Source organism: Phyllopteryx taeniolatus, chromosome 7 (genome assembly GCF_024500385.1).
Source record: "Phyllopteryx taeniolatus isolate TA_2022b chromosome 7, UOR_Ptae_1.2, whole genome shotgun sequence".
Lineage (NCBI taxonomy): Eukaryota > Metazoa > Chordata > Actinopteri > Syngnathiformes > Syngnathidae > Phyllopteryx > Phyllopteryx taeniolatus.
Window position 1 is genome coordinate 24,308,353 of NC_084508.1, and position 19,924 is coordinate 24,328,276.

The following is a 19,924-nucleotide window of genomic DNA, read 5'->3' on the forward strand; positions in this document are numbered from 1 at the left end:
AGCAACCATTCTGGGTTTTCATATTTTATGTCATAGGAAAAAATCTACAGTGTAAATCAATGCTGCTCCCACTAGAGAGTGTCACTATAGAGGTGCTGAAAGTGTCACTGAGCATCTCTTTTACCTCCTTCGTGCCGAGTGCCCTCTGACCAAGGCTTGTATCTTGGTGGCACCTTGTCTTTGGCGATGATAAGTTGATCTTTGTCGGTGCCCTCTCCAGACAGCCTGGATTAGAGTGGCAGCCCGCCGCCTTTGCTCGTCTTTGCAATAGCTGCGCCATGAACGCTAGTAGGGAGAACAGATCGGGGACCATAATATAATTTCATACAGGAATACAAAAATAGGACATGTTCGAATAATAGGCTAACGTACTAAATGTGTCATTTGAGTTTACCTGGATCACGACGGCTGAATGTCTCATGTCCATAAACTCTTTCCTCTGCAGGCGAGCTCTGAACCAGCGCTGCAGGAAGATAATCTTACGCATCACATCCTTGTGCAACGTGTCCTGCAGATGTTGCCGCTCCAGTTCTTTCAAAAACACCTGAACAAATAGCATAAATTGGAGCTTTCATGCATAGTATCTTTAAACAGACATGCAGTTTAAGTAAAAATATTCAAAGATAAACTCAACACTTGAAGGTTTACCTTAGTTTTGCCTATCTGGTATGTGGTGGGATCCAAGCAAATTTTGTTGTCTAGTAAAGCAGAAATGTCTTCCTTAGAAGCAGTGGAGTCCTTTGGCAGCAAAACCCTGAACTGCTCTAAGAATTCCTACAAACAACAACACAACAAATCATTAAGTTAGAGCTGAGGAAAAAAACAAAAAAACAGAATTATGAAGGTACTGTTCTCAACAAACTTTTATTGATGGAGACATGCCTGGCAAAAGTAAACTCCCCATTACCTGGAATGTGTATTTGGCTCCATAGCCAGACCTCCTAATTCGAACAGTTTCTAGCATTCCGGTGTAACGGAGCTGCTGGAGCACCAAGGCCTCATCAAGATACATCTCCTTCTGTTCATATACAGGCAGAAGGGGAAAAGTATAATAAATGTTAAGGATATGAAGGCGTTATCGGTGCAATTGACTGAGCAATGTCAAGATTTCCTCTTCATTCAAAGCAAACAATATTTAAAGGTGAACTCTGCTTTATATTCTTAAAGGTCATATCAATCCATTTTCCGTACCGCTTATCCTCACTAGGGTTGGAGGTGTGCTGGCACCTATCTCAGCTGACTCTGGGCAAGAGGCGGGGAACACCCTGAACCTGTCGCCAGCCAATCGCAGCGCACACACTGACAAACAATCATTCACACTCACATTCACACCTATGGGCAATTTAGAGTCTTCAATTAACCTACCTTGCATGCTTTTGGAATGTCGGAGGAAACCAGAGTACAGAGAGAAAATCCACACAAGCACGCGGGAGAACAAGCAAATTCTGCAAAGACGAGGCCGAAAGCTGGTCCTCATAACTGTGAGGCAGATGTGCTAACCAGTCGTCAACTGTGCCGGTCACATATTTTGTCTATTCCATAGGTGTCAAATTTGCCTTCATGGTAACGACGACAATCAGCCGGGGTGGCTTATCTAGTGTTAATACCTTTGCCCAGGAAGCTCAATAGAAGACGACGTGTGAGGTCATGTGACTTTCTTGTATCGTTTGATTGGTGAGCTAGACTTAACGTCACTAGCGCAAAATATTGGATTGGCTCAAACAGAGACCGATGCGAAAGTCGAAGTCATTTAGCAACAATTTCACACACGAAATTGTTGCTAAATAAGCAATAATTGATCAATAAAAGTAGCGAGCGACATTTAGATCATTGTAACAGAGTAAAATTACCGTTACTTCTTAACAGCAGAAGCGGCTTAAGTGTTTTTTCTGGTCTCTTCAAATTATCCAAAGCAGGTCCCGAGCGCACAGGCGGAACCTCAGGCCAATGCGCTCGCATATTAGTCTGTGTGTGTATGGTGGATGTGTGGAATGGATCTAGCTGCCAATGTTCAAGGAGTACGAAACAGCCTATGACGACCCCCCAGGAAAAACTCATCGGATCTATACGATTCAGCTAAATTGCCTATTTTGAGTTCAAAACGGCAAGTTTCGCCGAAAGGCGACTGATTTGCATGTATGTTTCTTACTGACGCGCATGATGATTCATTGATGTGTCAAACAGCAGTGTAGCGGCAACTATTGGTGAGGAGGACTTTTGTATAAAGCATCGGTGGCTGGTATCGGCAGCCTTCTTGAGTACCCGATACCTTGAAATACGGCTGGTATCGTCTCGATAACGATAGCTGGTACTCACCCATCCCTAATTCACCGTCATAACAGCCCTACGAGGTAAACCATAATGCGGCCTGTGCCAAAAAAGTTTTTACACTCCTGGTCTATTTAGACTGTCTAACATGGACATAAAAGTTTCAATTTCATTTAAAAGGAAAAAAAAAACAAAAAAACTTGGGTTTCTCATACGAGTTTCCAGAAAATACCCCTCTAATTGCTTCTTCTGTTTGACCCAGTTTTGTTTCCACTTTGTCCAGATTTGCCTAAGACCGCCCCCTTTCCTCTGATTGGTTGCCTCCATGTAGAAGATCCACTTGTGAGAGCACAAGTGTTTGTTATGCCTGGACAAGACAAATGTAGTCTTTCACCATGTCAGACTACTGCCATAAAATCTTGCTGTAGCTTGGTAAGTCACTGACAACACTACATGGAATTTAGTACGATACCACTGTATCCCGTCTTTTACGATTACTGGCCTTTTCTTGTCAAATCATACACTGTCGGGGAGACGGGATTAGAAAACCTGTCACTGGTCCACGTGACCGGATACACTCGTTGCCATACCAACAATAACAATGTATTGTATTGGGGGGGGGAGACAGAACAAAAAGAAGAAAAACGTGGTGTTGTCAGCGGTGCTCGGGAGAGAGCTTCCCATTCAAAAAGAGCTTGAGGTATGTTCACATACTTTAAATACGATCTCGCAAGCAGGCAACAATGTTATGTAGCCTAGCAAGCTAGTGCTACTACTAACGTTTGTACGTAAACATGCTGGCGTTCTATCCAACCATGCTGTAAAGCTTTGGTAAACATTGGTTCGTGCACATGAATAAGTGTTGACAACGGCACCAAAGTAAGTGGACAATGGCGAGCAAGGGAGGTGAATAGGGTTGGGCATCGAGAATCGAGAACTTATTGGAACCGGTTCTCCCGGAACCGTTCAAATAAAAAAAAAAATTGGTTCCCAGTTTTGATGCCTAGTCCTTCAGCCGCGAAGAAGTGGTGAAAAGCAATGAAGAAGCGGCGTAAACTAACGAAGAAGAACGGGTACGATGACGTGCTTGTGCCCAACTGCAGCGGCGGCGAACAAAAGTGTGTCTTAACTTTGTTAAAATTAATGCTCAGTCGCCTCATTGCAACACTTGGAATAAGAATATATTGTGCAAAGGAGTTTTTCCCAATGTGTAGCGTCTGACGCGGTCCGAGCCTCAACCTACACTGCGCGGAGCTTCAGTGACGTCAACTCTCAGTCAATTGGGTGAGTGAAACAATAAAACACGGCTATGCCAATATTGAAACAGCTAAGTAGGTAAACGGTTGCTTGCACTTTTACACCGATGGTTTTGAGCATTTATTTTAGTCTTCAAACCAACGTGTTTAAAAAAAAAAAAAAAAAAAAAACCTTAACATTGGAACATTGGGCTAAAACTTCACATCACAATGAATTGGGACAAAATTCACATGAACGTCTCGCAATATCACAAACACTAACCTTGTGCCTCATCAGTTGGTAGATAAAGGAATCAGCATTTTATAGCATTTGGTTCCATCCATTAAAAAAATAAATAAATACATAATTAAAAAAAAATTAAAAACAATCACCGGTGCCATGTGAAGTTACTTTTCGTGCCAAAATGCTGAGTTCCGGTGCGTACCCTTCAAAATAAAAGGCTACAAGCTTAAAACAAGAAGTGAAGTTAAAACTTGCACATATAAACCGTTTGACGTGATGAAACAGAATACAGGAGCAGCTATATAGCTGTCAGTGAAATCAACTCTCAGTCAACTGGGTGAGTGAAACAATAAAATAAAATAGTTAAAGCAGTTAAAATAACTATTTTAACAATGCTATATTTAACTTTTAGCTAAAAAAATTAATGACTATAAAGTCAATTGGGTTAGTTCCACACATTGCCTTTTAGTTCATAGGTTTGATATTGATACTGGTTAAAAAACCTCGAGTCAAATGTTCATTTCAGTCTATGCTGCGGGCTGCTAAGAAAATTGATGTTCATAATTTGGACACCCTTTATTTAAACCATGCTAACTTTTTTGACCCAGCCCCCAAAAGGAATAGGAATTGCGAATCGTTTGGAACCGGAATCGAAGGAACCGGAACCGCTCAAGTTCAGAACGATGCCCAACCCTAGAGGTGAAGCGCCGGTCAAAATTGTAATCCTATCGGTCAACGTCAAGGTGGAGAGTTGTCATTGATATGTCACACTAAATGGAAGAGATCCAAAAATAAAACATGCTTGATTCATTTTGGCATCGTAGGCCCAAATCATTGGTCATAGATTATGTCATACTACAAGATGTTTTGCTGTTGCTGACAAAATGTCGGGTCCGATCCTGGAAAGCGGCTGTGATAGCTAATCGGGCCAATAACAGGGCTAAAATCCTGTAGTCTGATCTCGGCATGATGTTGATAGTGCAGGCTAGGGAGTGGAGAGGTAGGCGCAGATCTTCGCTAGTGACGTAGATATGCTTGAGAAATTCGAATGACTTGATTTCAAGCCTCTCAGCAGAAAAACATGTAGAACTCAGGAAACCGTGGATGATTTAAATTCATACTTCTCGTTTACTAAGGCACCATAGAACCAATATTACAACCCCAATTCCAAAGAAGTTGGGACGTTGTGTTAAACATAAATAAAAACAGAATACAATGATTTGCAAATCATGTTCGACCTATATTTAATTGAATACACTACAAAGACAAGATATTTAATGTTCAAACGTATAAGCTATTGTTTTTAGCAAATAATCATTAAGTTAGAATTTTATGGCTGCAAGACATTCCAAAAAAGCTGGGACAGGGTCATACTTACCACTGTGTTACATCACCTTTTCTTTTAACAACATTCAATAAACGTTTTGGAACTGAGGACACTAATTGTTGAAGCTTTGTAGGTGGAATTCTTTCCCATTCTTGCTTGATGTACAGCTTCAGCTGTTCAACAGTCCGGGGTCTCCGTTGTCTTATTTTACGCCACACATTTTCAATGGGAGACAGGTCTGGACTGCAGGCAGGCCAGTCTAGTATCCGCACTGTTTTACTACAAAGACACGCTGATGTAACACGTGCAGAATGTGGTTTGACATTGACTTGCTGAAATAAGCATGGGCGTCCATGAAAAAGAAGTTGCTTGGATGGCAGCATATGTTTCTCCAAAACCTTTATGTACCGTTCAGCATTAATGGTGCCTTCACAGATGTGTAAGTTACCCATGCCATTGGCACTAACACAGCCCCATACCATCACAGATGCTGGCTTTTGAACTTTGCGTCCATAACAGTCCGGATGGTTATTTTCGTCTTTGGCCCGGAGGACACGACATCCACAGTTTCCAAATACAATTTGAAATGTGGACTCGTCGGACCACAGACCACTTTTCCGCTTTGCATCAGTCCATCTTAGCTCGGGCCCAGGGAAGCCGGCGGCGTTTCTGGGTGTTGTTGATGAATGGCTTTTGCTTTGCGTAGTAGAGTTTCAAGTTGCACTTACGGACGTAGCGTGAACTATATTTACTGACATTGGTTTTCTGAAGTGTTCCTGAACCCAATCATGGCACCCACCTGTTCCCAATGAGCCTGTTCACCTGTGGGATGTTCCAAACAGGTGTTTGATGAGCATTCCTCAACTTTCTCAGTGTTTTTTGCCATCTGTCCCAGCTTTTTTGGAACGTGTTGCAGCCATAAAATTCTAAGTTAATGATTATTTGCAAAAAACAATACAGTTTATCAGTTTGAACATTAAATATATTGTCTTTGTAGTGTATTCAATTAAATATATGTTGAACATGATTTGAAAATCATTGTATTCTGTTTTTATTTATGTTTGACACAACGTCCCACCATAATTGTAATTGGGGTTGTACATCCCAAATACTAGGAAAAGTGCGTTTGGTGAAATATAGCACCTTTAAGACTCTGGCATAATAGAAATGGGGGACTTCCAAAACTGACAATAAATTAATCTGTCTTACCTTCTCAGCATTGGAGCGGATACAGCGGATGAAGAAAGGCTCTGCTCTATTCAGAGTTTCCAAGAGTTTGGTCAGAGATGTCTATTGGGAAAAAAGATTTCGCAAAATGTTCAGGATTGTACCTGGAGGATGTGGCTGCCTTGATTGTTTAAACGTTACCTGGAACTGGGCACTGATGCTGGGGGGCTTTTTCTTTTTGTGTAGATGGAGAAGTGACTTGGTGGTGCGATCATGTAGAGTTAGGCTTACAATGAACTTCAGGGACCGAGAATCCAACAGGTTCTGCAGAGTAAGAGTAAACATTTTCTCAACGGGTTCAGAAAATGCACAAGGGTGCCAAGTTACAAACAAAGTCAAGAAACTTTTGAGTCATTTTTCTTGATACCTTGGGTATGATCTGCTTCTGTTTCGTTCCCTTGTTTTTCCTGAGGAAAAGGGAGACAGATAAGGTGTGAGTTTGAGAACTACAGCGAGGTGTCAAGATGGAGTGACTGAAGCAAAGTTAGTCAGTGATGAAATGCTGGGTTGCACCTGAAAGGCAGGATCAATGATAGCTCAGCTGGAATGGATGAGTGTGTAAGAATGATCTCAAGGAAGACGAAGGAGTTAGTTCACAGCAAGAGATGGGATGTAAAATTTACCCCAGGGACTTTCGGCATACACACAGACATTCTCACTTGCTACCGGCATGACATCTGTACAACACATTCATATTCAGTGTTAAGTTGCTCGAACTGACATGACATGCTGAAGGGTCACTGCTCCTCACATGCCTTCTGATTATTATTCATGCCGTTTATGACAGTATTCAAGGCATTTCAGCTGCAGCCTTCAAGGAATCTATCTGATAAAACAGGAAGCTTGCTGTTTTCATTAGATTCTACATGATACATGACATCTATTGCATATCTATTTTCCTGAGCTGACTGCACTTATTTTGGTGAGCTCCGACACCACCCAGTCTGTCTGCAGACTCACTGGAGGACATGTCGAGGGAAGCGGAGACGACCCCAGGACTGCAGCAGCTTGCGAGGGTCCTCACCATCCAGCTGCAAGTTCTTAATGGAGCTGATGATCTGCGCATGCATGTCTCTGATCACACGACACACACAAAGATACACAGTGTGGACGGGGAGAATAGGAAAGGGCGGTGTAAAAAAAAAAAAAAAAAAAAAGTAAAAATACAAGGAAAAAAGGATGAGATCAGAAATGTGTGTAAAAAAAAAAAAATAAAAAATAAATTTTGGAATCCTCAGAGGAAAACAGACTAACAGTTACCCAAGATGGGAACACACAGGGCAGGATAGTTGGGGGGTCTGACAGTGAGAAACATTCGAACTCTGCTCATCCGTGAAGAATAACTCACAGAATGCATACTCCCACTGTCCATGTTTATTTACAGGGAGAACAGAGCATACCGAACCACCCAACCATGCTGCCATATCCCTTTTGAAGAAGAAACACAGACACACACAGAAGACAAAGAGTAAATGGAGCTTGGTGGTATTATGGATGGTATTATTCACACCGATTTTGCTGCAAATGTGGTAGTCAACATGCATATGGCCGCCTCTGGTACCATGCTGGAGGGACTAAGTTATTTGTGTTGATTCAATCCAAATTACTGGGCTAAACGCCAAGTTGGTGAGGTTAATTAATACCGAGCCTTATCTCAGAGCTGGTTCATGCAATACTTTTCTATACTTACCATGTGTGACCATGAAAGCAGGAGACAGGCAGGAAAGGAATGGGCAACACAAAATAATTTCACTGAACAGTGAAGCCAACCTCGCAATAGCAGATCTGAACAATCCTGACTGATTGAATCAGTGTAACAATGTACTGTGAATATCCGAAAGCCAGAGGTAAGGGTTAAAGCTCAGAGGAGTCGGTCTTAAAAATACTCTATGATGATTTGCTCTATTATCAGAAAGCGCAACACTCCATTCGTATCTATTTCAACAGGGAACTTGGACGTGTAAGAATGCTGTATCTTCGTTTCAGCATTCCACACAATTTGAGCTGCAAACCTTTATGTGCTCTATCACAAGAATTATAAGTATGGAAGCAGCTAATGCAAAAAATTATGGGGATTACAATGAGGTTAGAGAAGAGTACTTTGTTGTACTGTGGTTCCATAGGAAACCATAATCATAACCATTCCAACCTAGTCATTCTTTCATTATGGTTTGTTATTTTTTAGATGGAAGTAAATTCAGAGAGGGAAGCAAACCACTCTACCTGTTGCCCAAAACAAGTATGTTTTCTTCCTGCCTGCCTGCCTGGCCTCATGTGTTCAGCCACTTCTCCTGTCCACTCTTCACTTACTTTTTACTCTCATAGCTAGCAAAGATGTCTTCAAAGGCCTCTAGAGGGCGCTCCTCTGAGTGATCAAAGTAGAAATCGAGCATAGATGCTCTTCTGCGGAGGGGAGAGGAGAGAGCCACACACACTGTGGTCACCAAAAGGTGTCATGCGGGAAAGGAGAGTGCGGGTTTATAAAAATGTCCCTCTTCAGCTCATCCCTTACCACAGAACAAATCAGAAGTCAACATACAGCATCAAACAGAAAACGGTTCCATGAAGGTTGAATTTCGTTGTATTTTCAGTGAATGTTTAAGTATGAAGGTGAAAAAAATGCAAAAAGAGAGAGCGAAAAGCACCAACATACTGACGCCACATCCACAGTGACCTGGCTGTGCCCCAGAGGAAAAAGACTGGACGGTTAGAAAACCAGTTCAACCATAACAAAAAGGTGATACCATCATATTCAATTTGTAATTCAAATATTGCAGAGCTGTCCTTACTTGTACATTCTCTCTATTGGAGCATTGGCCTGCTGAATCTCTCCTAAAGGAGTTCTGGATGTTGGACGGACAACACCTACGAAAGGAACAAAAAACCAAAAAAAAAACAAAGACAAACTAAAAAAATAGGTGGATGAGAGCCACATGACTGCAGCAGTTCTGGTTCTTCTAAACTTGATTTAATCTTGTTAATCCCCCCCCCAAAAAAAAATCCTACGTCAGTGGTCTGCATTTGCAAACACCAGAATAGTATACAGGATTGTGCACTTTGAGAAAAATGTCAGAAATCGGCTAAAGCCTCACGTTTCTGGCCTTAATATTCTTTTGCTGACCTGAAAGGCTTATTACAGAGCACAGAAACTGCAGAACCCTAAAGCTTTGTGTATAAGCTGCTCAAAGGTCTAAAAAAGGTAACATGGCATACGTGCAACATTTTATTCCACAGGAACGAAAATGTTCCTTGTTTTCATTGACTGGAAATATTTGAATTAATTGCATAATTCATATCAACCTTAAATTATTATTTCACCCCAAAGCCACCTGATAGCAACACTGTAGATGTACCTGAAGTCTTGGCAGCCCAAAAGCGACCAGCCTCATTAAAGGCAGCTATGCCTCTGATGGTGGCGCGCAAGATGCCCCATCGAAACATGGCCACCGGGTCCATGCCGATGAGCTGCCGCACATACGCTCGGTCACTGCTCCGCAATAATGCCACAATGTCTGGACGCATATGATCTGTGTTTTTCTCACGGAAATCCTGCAGTGGTCAAACATAAATCATCAGAAATTGGTGAGTTTTTGTTACCGTGTGCTTGCTCCTCCTTACCTTGATTTGATATTTGACTTTTCCAGCAAAGTGTTGAATGACGAAAGCAGGCTCCATGACTGGTGTGGACAAAAAGTATTTGTTCCCCTGATGCTGCTGCTTGAATTTGGCTAAAAGAGTCTCATCTGTGGCATGGGGGAAGCTGGATAATGAGCACAGAAAATAATGAGGTGAGGAGGGACAAGTAAAATGAGGAAGAGGAACTAGTAGAACATATGTTCATCTGCAACAAACAAAACCAATGCTGTCTTTCTTACTTGCTCTCCTCATCCAGCAAGTACAGCAGACCAGTAGGCTTCTTGCTGATGAGATGGATACAGCCCACATTGTCTATGTAATCTATGTTGTGCCAAGTGATTCCCTCTGCTTGGTACTCCTCCTGCGGAGTAAAATTACATATAACAGTTTGTAAATAATAGACTTTACACCGATTTTATCGGCCTGATCGATATCGGCCGATAATTTGCATTTTATGCTGATCGGCTTTAATGTCATAATTTGCCGATCCAATCAATGACCTCATTGATCGGCTCTGCAAAAGACATTGACTCAGCATCGCCATCGTGCACAGTATATTTGATTCCAAAAGCTAGTTTATTTTTAGCCTTGTCGCACGTCTTTTGACGTAGTACTGTAAATATCTGACAGCCAATAAAGTTATAAAAAAATGAAAATAAAAAAATAAAAACATGTCGGATGTGTGGGACAGACAACGCTTAATGCACGGATCAGACTACAAGACAAATTTGCTCTTTCACGATTGCACTATGTCAGACTACTGCAATAAAATCATGTATTCCGATACCACCGCATCCCGTTTTTTATGATCATTGGGCTTTATCTTGTCAACTCAAATGCGAATGGATACACTCGTTACCATGGCGACGACAACAAGAGTGGATCGCGCCGACTGTATTATAAGGACAAAATGGGGAAAAACGTGTGTTGGTGGACACCGGTGCTCAGGACGGGAGAGGACATTCGTTTAAGGCTTGCTTGAGGTATGTTCACATACTTTTAATACGATATGGCTCGCAAGGCAACAAAAAACGTTATGTAGCCTAGCAAGCTCGTGCTAGCACTAACGGTTGTAACATAAACATGCCGCCGTTCTGTCGAATTATGCTCTAAAGTTTCAGTGTGGGTGAAGTAATTGAATTACAATAATGTAATTTATTTACAGTAAGTTAGCACCCATTATTTCTGTTATGTTGTAATGTTGGTTTGACCTGACTGATTAGAAATACATGACCTGACTAGAGCAGTGATTTCCAACCTTTATGGAGCCAAGGAACATATTTTACAATTGAAAAATCTCACGGCACACAACAAACAAAAATGTCACAAAAAGTGGATGCATTAATTACTGTATGTACTTCCTTCCATCTCATAGAAGACCATTCATTTGTTCTGTCTGTCACTATGCCTCACTGGCATAAATAGATGAACAAATACACATTATTTATTGTAAATATAATTTTTTGAGCAAGTAAGTACACAAGTATATACATTAAATGAACAGGTCATTTAAATAGACACATTGCTCCATCTTGTGATCGGTTGTTGGTTTTTTAAACTCGCTGATTGGTGATCGGCCCCAAAAATCCTGACCGTGTAATGCCTAGTAAATAAACAATTCTAATGTTTTAACGTGAATTAAGTTAAGGTTTAATTCATGCATACATGTAAAATGATACAGCATGCATTGTGCTACATTGTTTTACATTTATCACTTAAGAGTTGAACAAAAAAATCCACACAACGTAATGGTGGTAAGAGGTCGCTCACCTGCTCCAGATTGAATATATGATGATTGAAATAATACTGCAGCTGCTCATTTGCATAGTTGATGCAAAACTGTTCAAAGCTGTTGGTCTCAAAGTCCTCAAAGCCAAATATGTCAAGGACACCGATTGACAAGCGCTGCAGGACAGAAAACATAATCGGGTCAAGACTGCACCGTTTTTTAATACAGTAAATATTCATGTATTTTGTGTCTCACTGGGACCGATTCTTCCATGTCTCGCTTGTTAAGGAGTGCATGATTAATGCGTAGGACAATCCAGTCAAATAAGGCGCTGTATAGAGATTTTGCCATGGAGTCTCTGGCCGTGATTGCCTGACGTGAGAGGAAGAAGAGAAAGAAGGGATGTCAATCCCAAACAAATAAAATGATTGTGAATTGGGAGCCAGCAGATACCTCAGAGTGGCTATAGGAGAGGATGAGCTTGTCATTGACTGTCACTGTTTTCCTCTTCGTCAGCGCCTCAACAAGAAGCTCCTCTTTCACCTGAGGGAGACCACCATGTTTAAGGCTTACACACAGCTGACCAAAAACGGTCCCATCTAGTAAAGTACACACAAGGTTACCTTCAGCAGGTTAGACAAAGTGGCCAAGACCTCCGGCGGCCCGACCTCCAAGGCTTCATCTCGGCCTGTTGACTTCCTCTGGTAGGTCACGTTGCCAAGATACAAGATGGCCGAAAGCACAGAAAAAATCCTGCAATACAGAAACTTTCTTTAAAACTTAAAGCAGCAACATAAGAGTGTAAAAACATTACATCAAATACTGTCATCAATGTAGCTTTAATAGTTATAAAACTGAAAAAGAAGCATTGTATCTACCCACTACTATTCTTCTTCCTTGACTTACAAGTTTTATTCCTGAATTTTTTTGGCTTTTAAGATACAATTCTCAGACAAAAGACATCACAGGACTAACTGGAAATTTGCAAGGATTAATTTCTACTTGCAATTCCTTTCCTAACATTTTCCTGAGCATGTCTTGAAGAAGGAAATCTTGTGTGTATTTTACCCCTCCTGGAGCCGTCACCTTATCGTGGTGGAGGGGTTTGTGTGTTCCAATGATCCTAGAAGCTAAGAAGTCCGGGGCTTCACGCCCCTGGTAGCATCACCCATGGCAAACAGATCCTAGGTGAGGGACATGACAGAGCACGGCTAAAAGACCCCTATGATGAATAATATAAATTAATGTAGGCCAGGGCCCCCATCTGGAGCCAGGCCTGGAGGTGGGGCTCCAAAGCGAGCACCTGGTGGCCGGGCCTGCACCCATGGGGCCTGGCCGGACACAGCCCGAAAGGGTAACGTGGGTCCCCCTTCCCGTGGGCTACCACCTGTGGGAGGGGCCATAGGGGTCGGGTGCAGTGTGAGGTGGGTAGTGGCCGAAGGCAGGGAACTTGGCGATCTGATCCCCGGCTACAGAAGCTGGCTCTAGGGACGTGGAATGTCACCCTCTCTGGCAGGGAAGGAGCCCGAGCTGGTGGGTGAGGTCAAGAAGTTCCAACTAGATATAGTCGGACTCGCCTCCAGACACGGCTTGGGCTCTGGTACCAGTCCTCTTGAGAGGGGTTGGACTCTCTTCCACTCTGAAGTTGCCCACAGTGAGAGGCACCCAGCAGGTGTTGGTATACTTATTGCCCCCCAGCTCAGCGCCTGTACATTGGGGTTCATCCCGGTGGACAAGAGGGTAGCCTCCCTCCGCTTTCGGGTGTGGGGACGGGTCCTGACTGTTGTTTGTGCCTATGCACCAAACAGTAGTTCAGAGTACCCACCCTTTTTGAAGTCCTTGGAGGGGGGTGCTGGAGAGCGCTCCGGCTGGGGAATCAATCGTTCTGCTGAGGGACTTCAATGCTCACATGGGCAATGACAGTGAGACCTGGAAGGGGGTGATTGGGAGGAACGGCCCCCCCGATCAGAACCCGAGCGGTGTTCTGTTATTGGACTTCTGTGCTCATCAAGGATTGTCCATAACGAACACCATGTTCAAGCATAAGGGTGTCCACACGTGCACTTGGCACCAGGACACCCTAGGTTGCAGTTCAATGATAGACTTTGTGGTCGTGTCATCGGACTTGCGGCCGCATGTCTTGGACACTCGAGTGAAGAGAGGTCGGAGCTGTCAACTGATCACCACCTGGTGGTGAGCTGGCTCATATGGTGGGGGAAGATGCCATCCAACTAGGCAGGCCCAAACGGACTGGGTCTGCTGGCAGAAGGAGTTTCAACTCCCACCTCTGACAGAACTTTGCTCATGTATCGGGAGAGGCGGGGAACATTGAGTCCGAGTGGACCATGTTCCGTGCCTCCATTGCAGAGGCAGCCGACCGCAGCTGTGGCCATAAGGTGGTCGGTGCCTGTCTCAATTTACCGGTTGATCACGAGCTGTGGGTCGTGACCCAAAGAACAAGATCCCAGATACAAGCGGCCGAAATGAGCTTCCTCCGCAGGGAGTCCGGGCGCTCCCTTAGAGATAGGGTGAGAAGCTCGGTCATCCGAGAAGGCTCAGAGTAGAGCCGCTGCTCCTCCACATTGAGAGGAGGCAGATGAGGTGGTAGGGGCATCTGATTAGGATGCCACCTGTACACCTCCCTGGTGAGGTGTTCCAGGCACGTCCCGCCAGGAAGAGACCGCGGGGACGACCCAGGACACGCTGGAGAGACTGTGTCTCTTGGCTGGCCTTGGAACGCTTCGGGATCCCCACAGAAGAGGTGGATGAAGTGGCTGGGGAAGAGGGAAGTCTGGGCGTCCCTGCTAAAGCTACTGCCCCCGTGAACCGACCTCAACTAAGCGTAAGAAAAATGGATGGATGGATGGATGTTTTGAAGCATACCAGGCTTTTTTTCTTGAACAGGTCATTCAAGAAAAGGTGTATTATCAAACTGCACAATAGGACTGATGATTCACTTACTGCTTCTTGGTAGCTGGAAGGAAGCCAACCATCTCCATGGCCTGCTGTAGTCTTTCAAAGTCATGATGCAGATCCTCCTCATCTTCTATCTTAAAGTTTTGCTACAGAAAATAGACAATGAGCGAGTGTGAAAACACAATGCCAAAATGGACAGAAAAAGAGTTGTATGAACGAACAAACAAACAACAACAAACAACAGCTTGTAAATATTAAGAAAAAACAGTCAATTACAGTTTTACTATGACATGCTAACTACTGGCTGTAATGCAATGATAGGGTTGGGATTCGGTTCCATACATCCTACCTGCTTGAGGTAGAAGTAGTCTTCAGGTGGCAACAACTTAAACTCTTTCCTTTCCTCCTCTGAAGCTCCCAACAACAGGTAGTAAAAGACGTGATAGTTCCTAAAAGAACAAATTGTGGATAAGATAAACTAAACGCATAATACTTTGTTTTATATATATATATATATATATATATATATATATATATATAAAACAATATGCTGTACATGAGTAATACAGAATATGAATGGCCCATGCTCCAGTTAAATCATGGTTGTTAGCTTCAATCATTGTCATTTTATTTTTATTTTATCTGCTGAGTTATTATTATTATTATTAAGAACTTGTTCATCCGATCTGAGTGTTTAGATGTATGAGGAAATTAAGTCTAAGGTCCTGAATCATATGCAACTCCCACAGGACCCTTGGGGAAGTGTACAAAGAGGCCGCGAAGGCTAGACAGAGGGAGGGAGCGAGGTCGAGATCCCGCATGTCCTCACCTCTCGTTCTTCTCTCTGGAGACCAGACGAGACTTTTCCAGGAGATACTTCTCCACCACAGCACTGAAAGAGAGCATGAAAGAGTGGTGAGGAAGAAGAAAAACTATGCACATGAATCACCTAACACTAGAGGTCACCATGTGTGTGCGTGCGTGTGTGCGCGTGCATGTGTGTATGTTCAGGTCATGTAACAAAGTGGACTAGTAAGAAATGAGGGAGAAACAGGAGGCGAAATGAGAGCAGATGGTCGGAACAATCAAAGGGTGAACAAAGCATAGGGTCTAATAGAAGACAACAACAAATACGAACAGCCACTAGAGACAACGGCAGGCTTTATTTATTGTTTTGCATGGCGAGTGTGTGAGACAGAGGCTCCTGCAGGGGCTCCAGAAAAAAAGTGAAGGTATGCTTTCAGACTGGCGACAAGCCATTTTAAAAGCAGTACTATTTACTCACTCCACAAAGCCAAGGCCAAAAGGATGTCTGAATCAGACTTTATAAGATGGGGTGTTTTTTTTCAATAGCCAGGCAAAAGTACTCATTGACAAACTAAGAATAGAGGCAGGGAGTCAGAGTTGGAGGAACAGATGAATATTCTTATTTGGCCATCCCTGTACCAAGGTGGAACGGTCTTGCTCAGGCATCAGTAAGGAACAGCACACAGCTCAGCGTAAGAAGATCTCCTCGACGGACTGTTTGAGTGGCCACTGAAGATGGAGAGATAAGACAGGCTGCCTTTGTTCCGTGTCAAGACCCTCTGCTATATCACGGATGGGTAACACAAGGCGACAAGCACATCTGCTGCGGGTGAGATCCAATATGGCATTTCCTTGTCTCAGAGGATTCTTTACAGAAAGAGCCAGACACCAACCCTACTGATTGCATTACAATCCAATTGGATTCAAGAACTACTCAACAGACGATGAGTCTTTCTGCCATTATTGGAAAATGCCTTGTTGGGACATAAGGCAAACTATTGCTATGTACATTGAACAACTCACAGCTGTCACCACAAATATTTTCTCACTGTCCGATGACGTTCGTACATTTGTTTTGAAATGTTTAGGCAGAATTTTCCTTGTCCGAACAAAATTATAAATACGATAATAGCTTCCATATCTATCCCTTCATCATATGAATTCATCTTCTACTACTTGTTCAGGGTAATGAGCCTATCCTGGCTGACTTTGGGCAAGAGACCATGCATGCATCGCACCACAGTCCCCCGAAGAGGCCAAGGTGCATACAGCTGGAACAGCAGATACAGTCATTGACTATTTAAAAAGACACACTTTTTCCTGACTGTGACAGGAAATCAGACTAAACTTTTCCTGTTTTAGCTCACTTAGGATTACCAAAATTATTTCTATTTGATGTATGCCAAAATAATGAAATAATAAAAAAAATAGACAATACAGTAATGGCGAAAAGCATTGGCACGTTTTTAGCAATTAATGCATTTATTTTCCTTTGGTTTTTTTCAAATTTCTATTACTTTAATATATTATTTTACTCGTTACTAACTTACTTTCACGTTCTTTTAAGTGATATTTAAAGTTGGGTTTTGGTAGTTGACTTAATCCAAAGTTTTGAAATGAATGAATCATCATGTTTATTAATCAAGATTTCACTATCAATCAAAATAATCAAGATTATTATTTTTTCCATAATCGCCAAGCCCTAATGTAGCTTCTCCTCCCCCTTCACACAGCGCAGGAATGCAAGAGCTGCGACGCAAACCCAAATATGCATGTCAAATCATCTTCAATAGAACTCACCACAAATAAACTGAAATATTTACAGCTAAACTATATGACCGGTATTGGCAGTGATCGTCAGATCTCACTCATGGATTAGAGATACCGGAATCTGCAGCATAAAACAGTGATCAGAGCACCCCTAATTATACATAGTGTGCAGAACATTAAAGGTCAGATGACAAAGATGTTATGGGATCAGTTAAAATTCATATTTGCATTGTTTATATATGTAATACAAGCACGTAACGTACAGCAAGTTTTCAACTATAGTTTAGCTAAAAATTAGGTTTTATGATGCTTATTGAGCCCTCGCCGAACATAACCGAAGCTCAAGACACCGCAAGGGCTACCAGAAGTGACGTTGCAATTGCCAAACACAGCGTGGTACACTCTATACGCAATGGCGAGCAACGTGATGGAATATGTGGAGGAGGGGATTTCGATGTACAGGAGCACCCAACTGAACTTGGCATCGTCAAACCGTACATCTTTGAGCCGATCAGGAGATCGGAACCTGACAGTGACGACGACGAGCAGCCAAGTAGCAGCTGTACAACAGAAAAAGAGAGTGGACACTGGGTCTATGTGACGTGTGTGTCATAAGCATGTCTTTTTATACAGTCATGGCTTGAAATAATGGCACCCCAGGGGTGCCAATATTTTTGAGCACGACTATACGTATTATACATTCATATATGTTTCAGTGACACGGCACAAGCTTTTACATAGTATGCAGTATTCCTATATATTGTGTGCCCCTCGCTCGTAGCTTTATAACACACCGCAAAGAAAGTCTTTGCTGTGTCTGCTGGTTTGTTATATAGGCAAAAGTACAGATGACAGTACTGAAAAGTACTGCGTGGGTCTTTTCTTCCTACTCCCCAGTGCATAACCATAATAGAGTCATAGGTATATACAAGGAAACCCTCACCTGTTGTCTGCGCCGCAGCACCATGGTGGCTGCGAGATTTAGTTCTCTTGCTGGCGGTTGAGGTCCTGATGGCCGTCGGAAAAATAATTGGCACTGCAGCCGATTTCAGCCTCTACCTCTGTATCAAATGCTTTATGCTAGTCTTTCTCAAAACACGGCGGTTCGAAGTGATCAGCACAGAGTTTGGAATGCTTGCTAGGCACCCATAGCTGACCAAGTTTCTTCTCCTGTCGATTGACTTTCCCTAGCTACATCCACTTGTCCCGTATTCCTTTTTCACTTGGAAAGCCCAAAAAAAACTCTTGCCACTGCCTGAACCATTTTTACAACCAAATTCCACACAATAAACCATTGTGACATTGCGAAATCATGCGACAACAAATATACAAGGACAGGAAAAACAGCATGGAACAATAGCACACAACGCCGAATGAACAGGCTGTTTGGCTTCTGTTACGTCACAGTGCCAGATAGAGCCAAAGACCGGAAGGCGCTGGATGCAAAAAGCAGGAGGCGGATTCTGCATCATATTTATCGATTTAACTGCTGTATATCTGCTATATAATCACTTCGAAATGGCAGATGTGGTTTGTAAAGGGGTTCTACAGTTAAAGAAAAAATGTAACATCTTTGTCCTCTGACCTTTAAGACACAAGATAAAGCATTGTTGGATTGTCAAGTAAATATTTTAATAATTTTGGAATTCATTTATTCTTTTTAGCATGATTATTAACTTGTGCAATTGCTATGCCTTGATTTTAGTGATGTAAAGTACATTCCTTTTCCCACACCAGTTGTGGAGTGAATTTGGTCTCCACTTCTGCCAGATGTCACACCAAGACATGGGGGGCCTTGTAGATTTTGGCAATGAAAATGGGGCGTTTCAAAGGCAATTATTTAATAACTGCTCCAAAACAGATTGACATTATTGGAAATGACTGCCAGTTTCATTTTCTTGAGCAAGAAATACAGAAAATCAACTTGTTAGTGAAATATGGACCATTAAAACCCCATAACTCACAAGCTTGTCTTGACCGTTTCATCCTTCTTTACTTAACATAAAAGTGAATGGGAAAAGTGTGGGCTCAATACTTAGTATGCGATTTAACGACAATTCTGGCATAATTAATATTTTCTAAAGCTTTTTCTATTCTTGGATGATATCTACTGCATGTCTGTTGTAAGACATTGTATTGAGCAGCCCTCAGAAGATGAGGAAGTGATGCGTTTGCCCAAACTTTGATGGAGCTCCTTACCGGAGTCTGGTGGCTGAGAAAATGGAAGTAGCTGATGGTGGCTAAAAATTTCAGCCCACAACCACACAAATAACAGAGGAGGATGCACATGACCATACATAAAGGAAGTGATTAGGCTAAAGAAGTAGGGATGAGACTAAAAAGCTCAAAAATAGCCATTGAAATATCTTTGCATGGTATAATTTGTGTGGTGTTAATTACTCACCCTCGCACCACTCCAGTCTCAAGGTAATTAACCTGGATGAATTTACCAAAACGGCTGGAGTTGTTATTGTGGGCCGTTTTGGCGTTTCCAAAGGCCTGAGGGAGGTAAAAAGAGAAAAAAACACAAGGGCTTGTTCAAGGGAGAAAACATTTTGACATTAATGGAACACTGATGGATCAGTGGATAACCCAACAAAGTCAAGTACTTGAAACAACCAGAGATTTTATGTCCTGAAGAGAAACTAACTGTTTATGTTGCTGCACCCAATTCAAAACCTCATGGTACATTATACTCAATCATGAGGAATTTCAAACCATAATTGAAAGTGTGACCAAGTACAAAAATAAAACCAGAGAGAAGG

At 42.4% G+C, this 19,924-nt stretch overlaps 1 protein-coding gene across 9 annotated transcripts in view; it reads right to left on the bottom strand.

Annotated features, from left to right (window-relative positions):
* The window catches only part of si:zfos-588f8.1, a 91,552-nt gene that overhangs the window by 18,103 nt on the left and 53,525 nt on the right, over positions 1–19,924 (bottom strand). For 4 of the 9 annotated variants that reach the window (XM_061778035.1, XM_061778037.1, XM_061778033.1 and 1 more), the window contains exons 5-25: positions 19,564–19,658; positions 15,412–15,474; positions 14,932–15,031; positions 14,628–14,728; positions 12,290–12,419; positions 12,120–12,209; positions 11,922–12,038; positions 11,708–11,842; positions 10,177–10,298; positions 9,920–10,061; positions 9,655–9,850; positions 9,091–9,166; positions 8,612–8,704; positions 7,262–7,375; positions 6,669–6,708; positions 6,443–6,565; positions 6,284–6,364; positions 908–1,018; positions 649–774; positions 395–544; positions 125–285 (exon numbers count right to left, since the gene is read on the bottom strand). In XM_061778035.1, coding sequence (XP_061634019.1) covers positions 125–285; positions 395–544; positions 649–774; positions 908–1,018; positions 6,284–6,364; positions 6,443–6,565; positions 6,669–6,708; positions 7,262–7,375; positions 8,612–8,704; positions 9,091–9,166; positions 9,655–9,850; positions 9,920–10,061; positions 10,177–10,298; positions 11,708–11,842; positions 11,922–12,038; positions 12,120–12,209; positions 12,290–12,419; positions 14,628–14,728; positions 14,932–15,031; positions 15,412–15,474; positions 19,564–19,658 — 2,366 coding nt within the window. The remainder of the gene's footprint in view (positions 1–124; positions 286–394; positions 545–648; positions 775–907; positions 1,019–6,283; positions 6,365–6,442; positions 6,566–6,668; positions 6,709–7,261; positions 7,376–8,611; positions 8,705–9,090; positions 9,167–9,654; positions 9,851–9,919; positions 10,062–10,176; positions 10,299–11,707; positions 11,843–11,921; positions 12,039–12,119; positions 12,210–12,289; positions 12,420–14,627; positions 14,729–14,931; positions 15,032–15,411; positions 15,475–19,563; positions 19,659–19,924) is intronic. The other 5 variants (XM_061778042.1, XM_061778039.1, XM_061778034.1 and 2 more) reach the window with 4 other exon arrangements.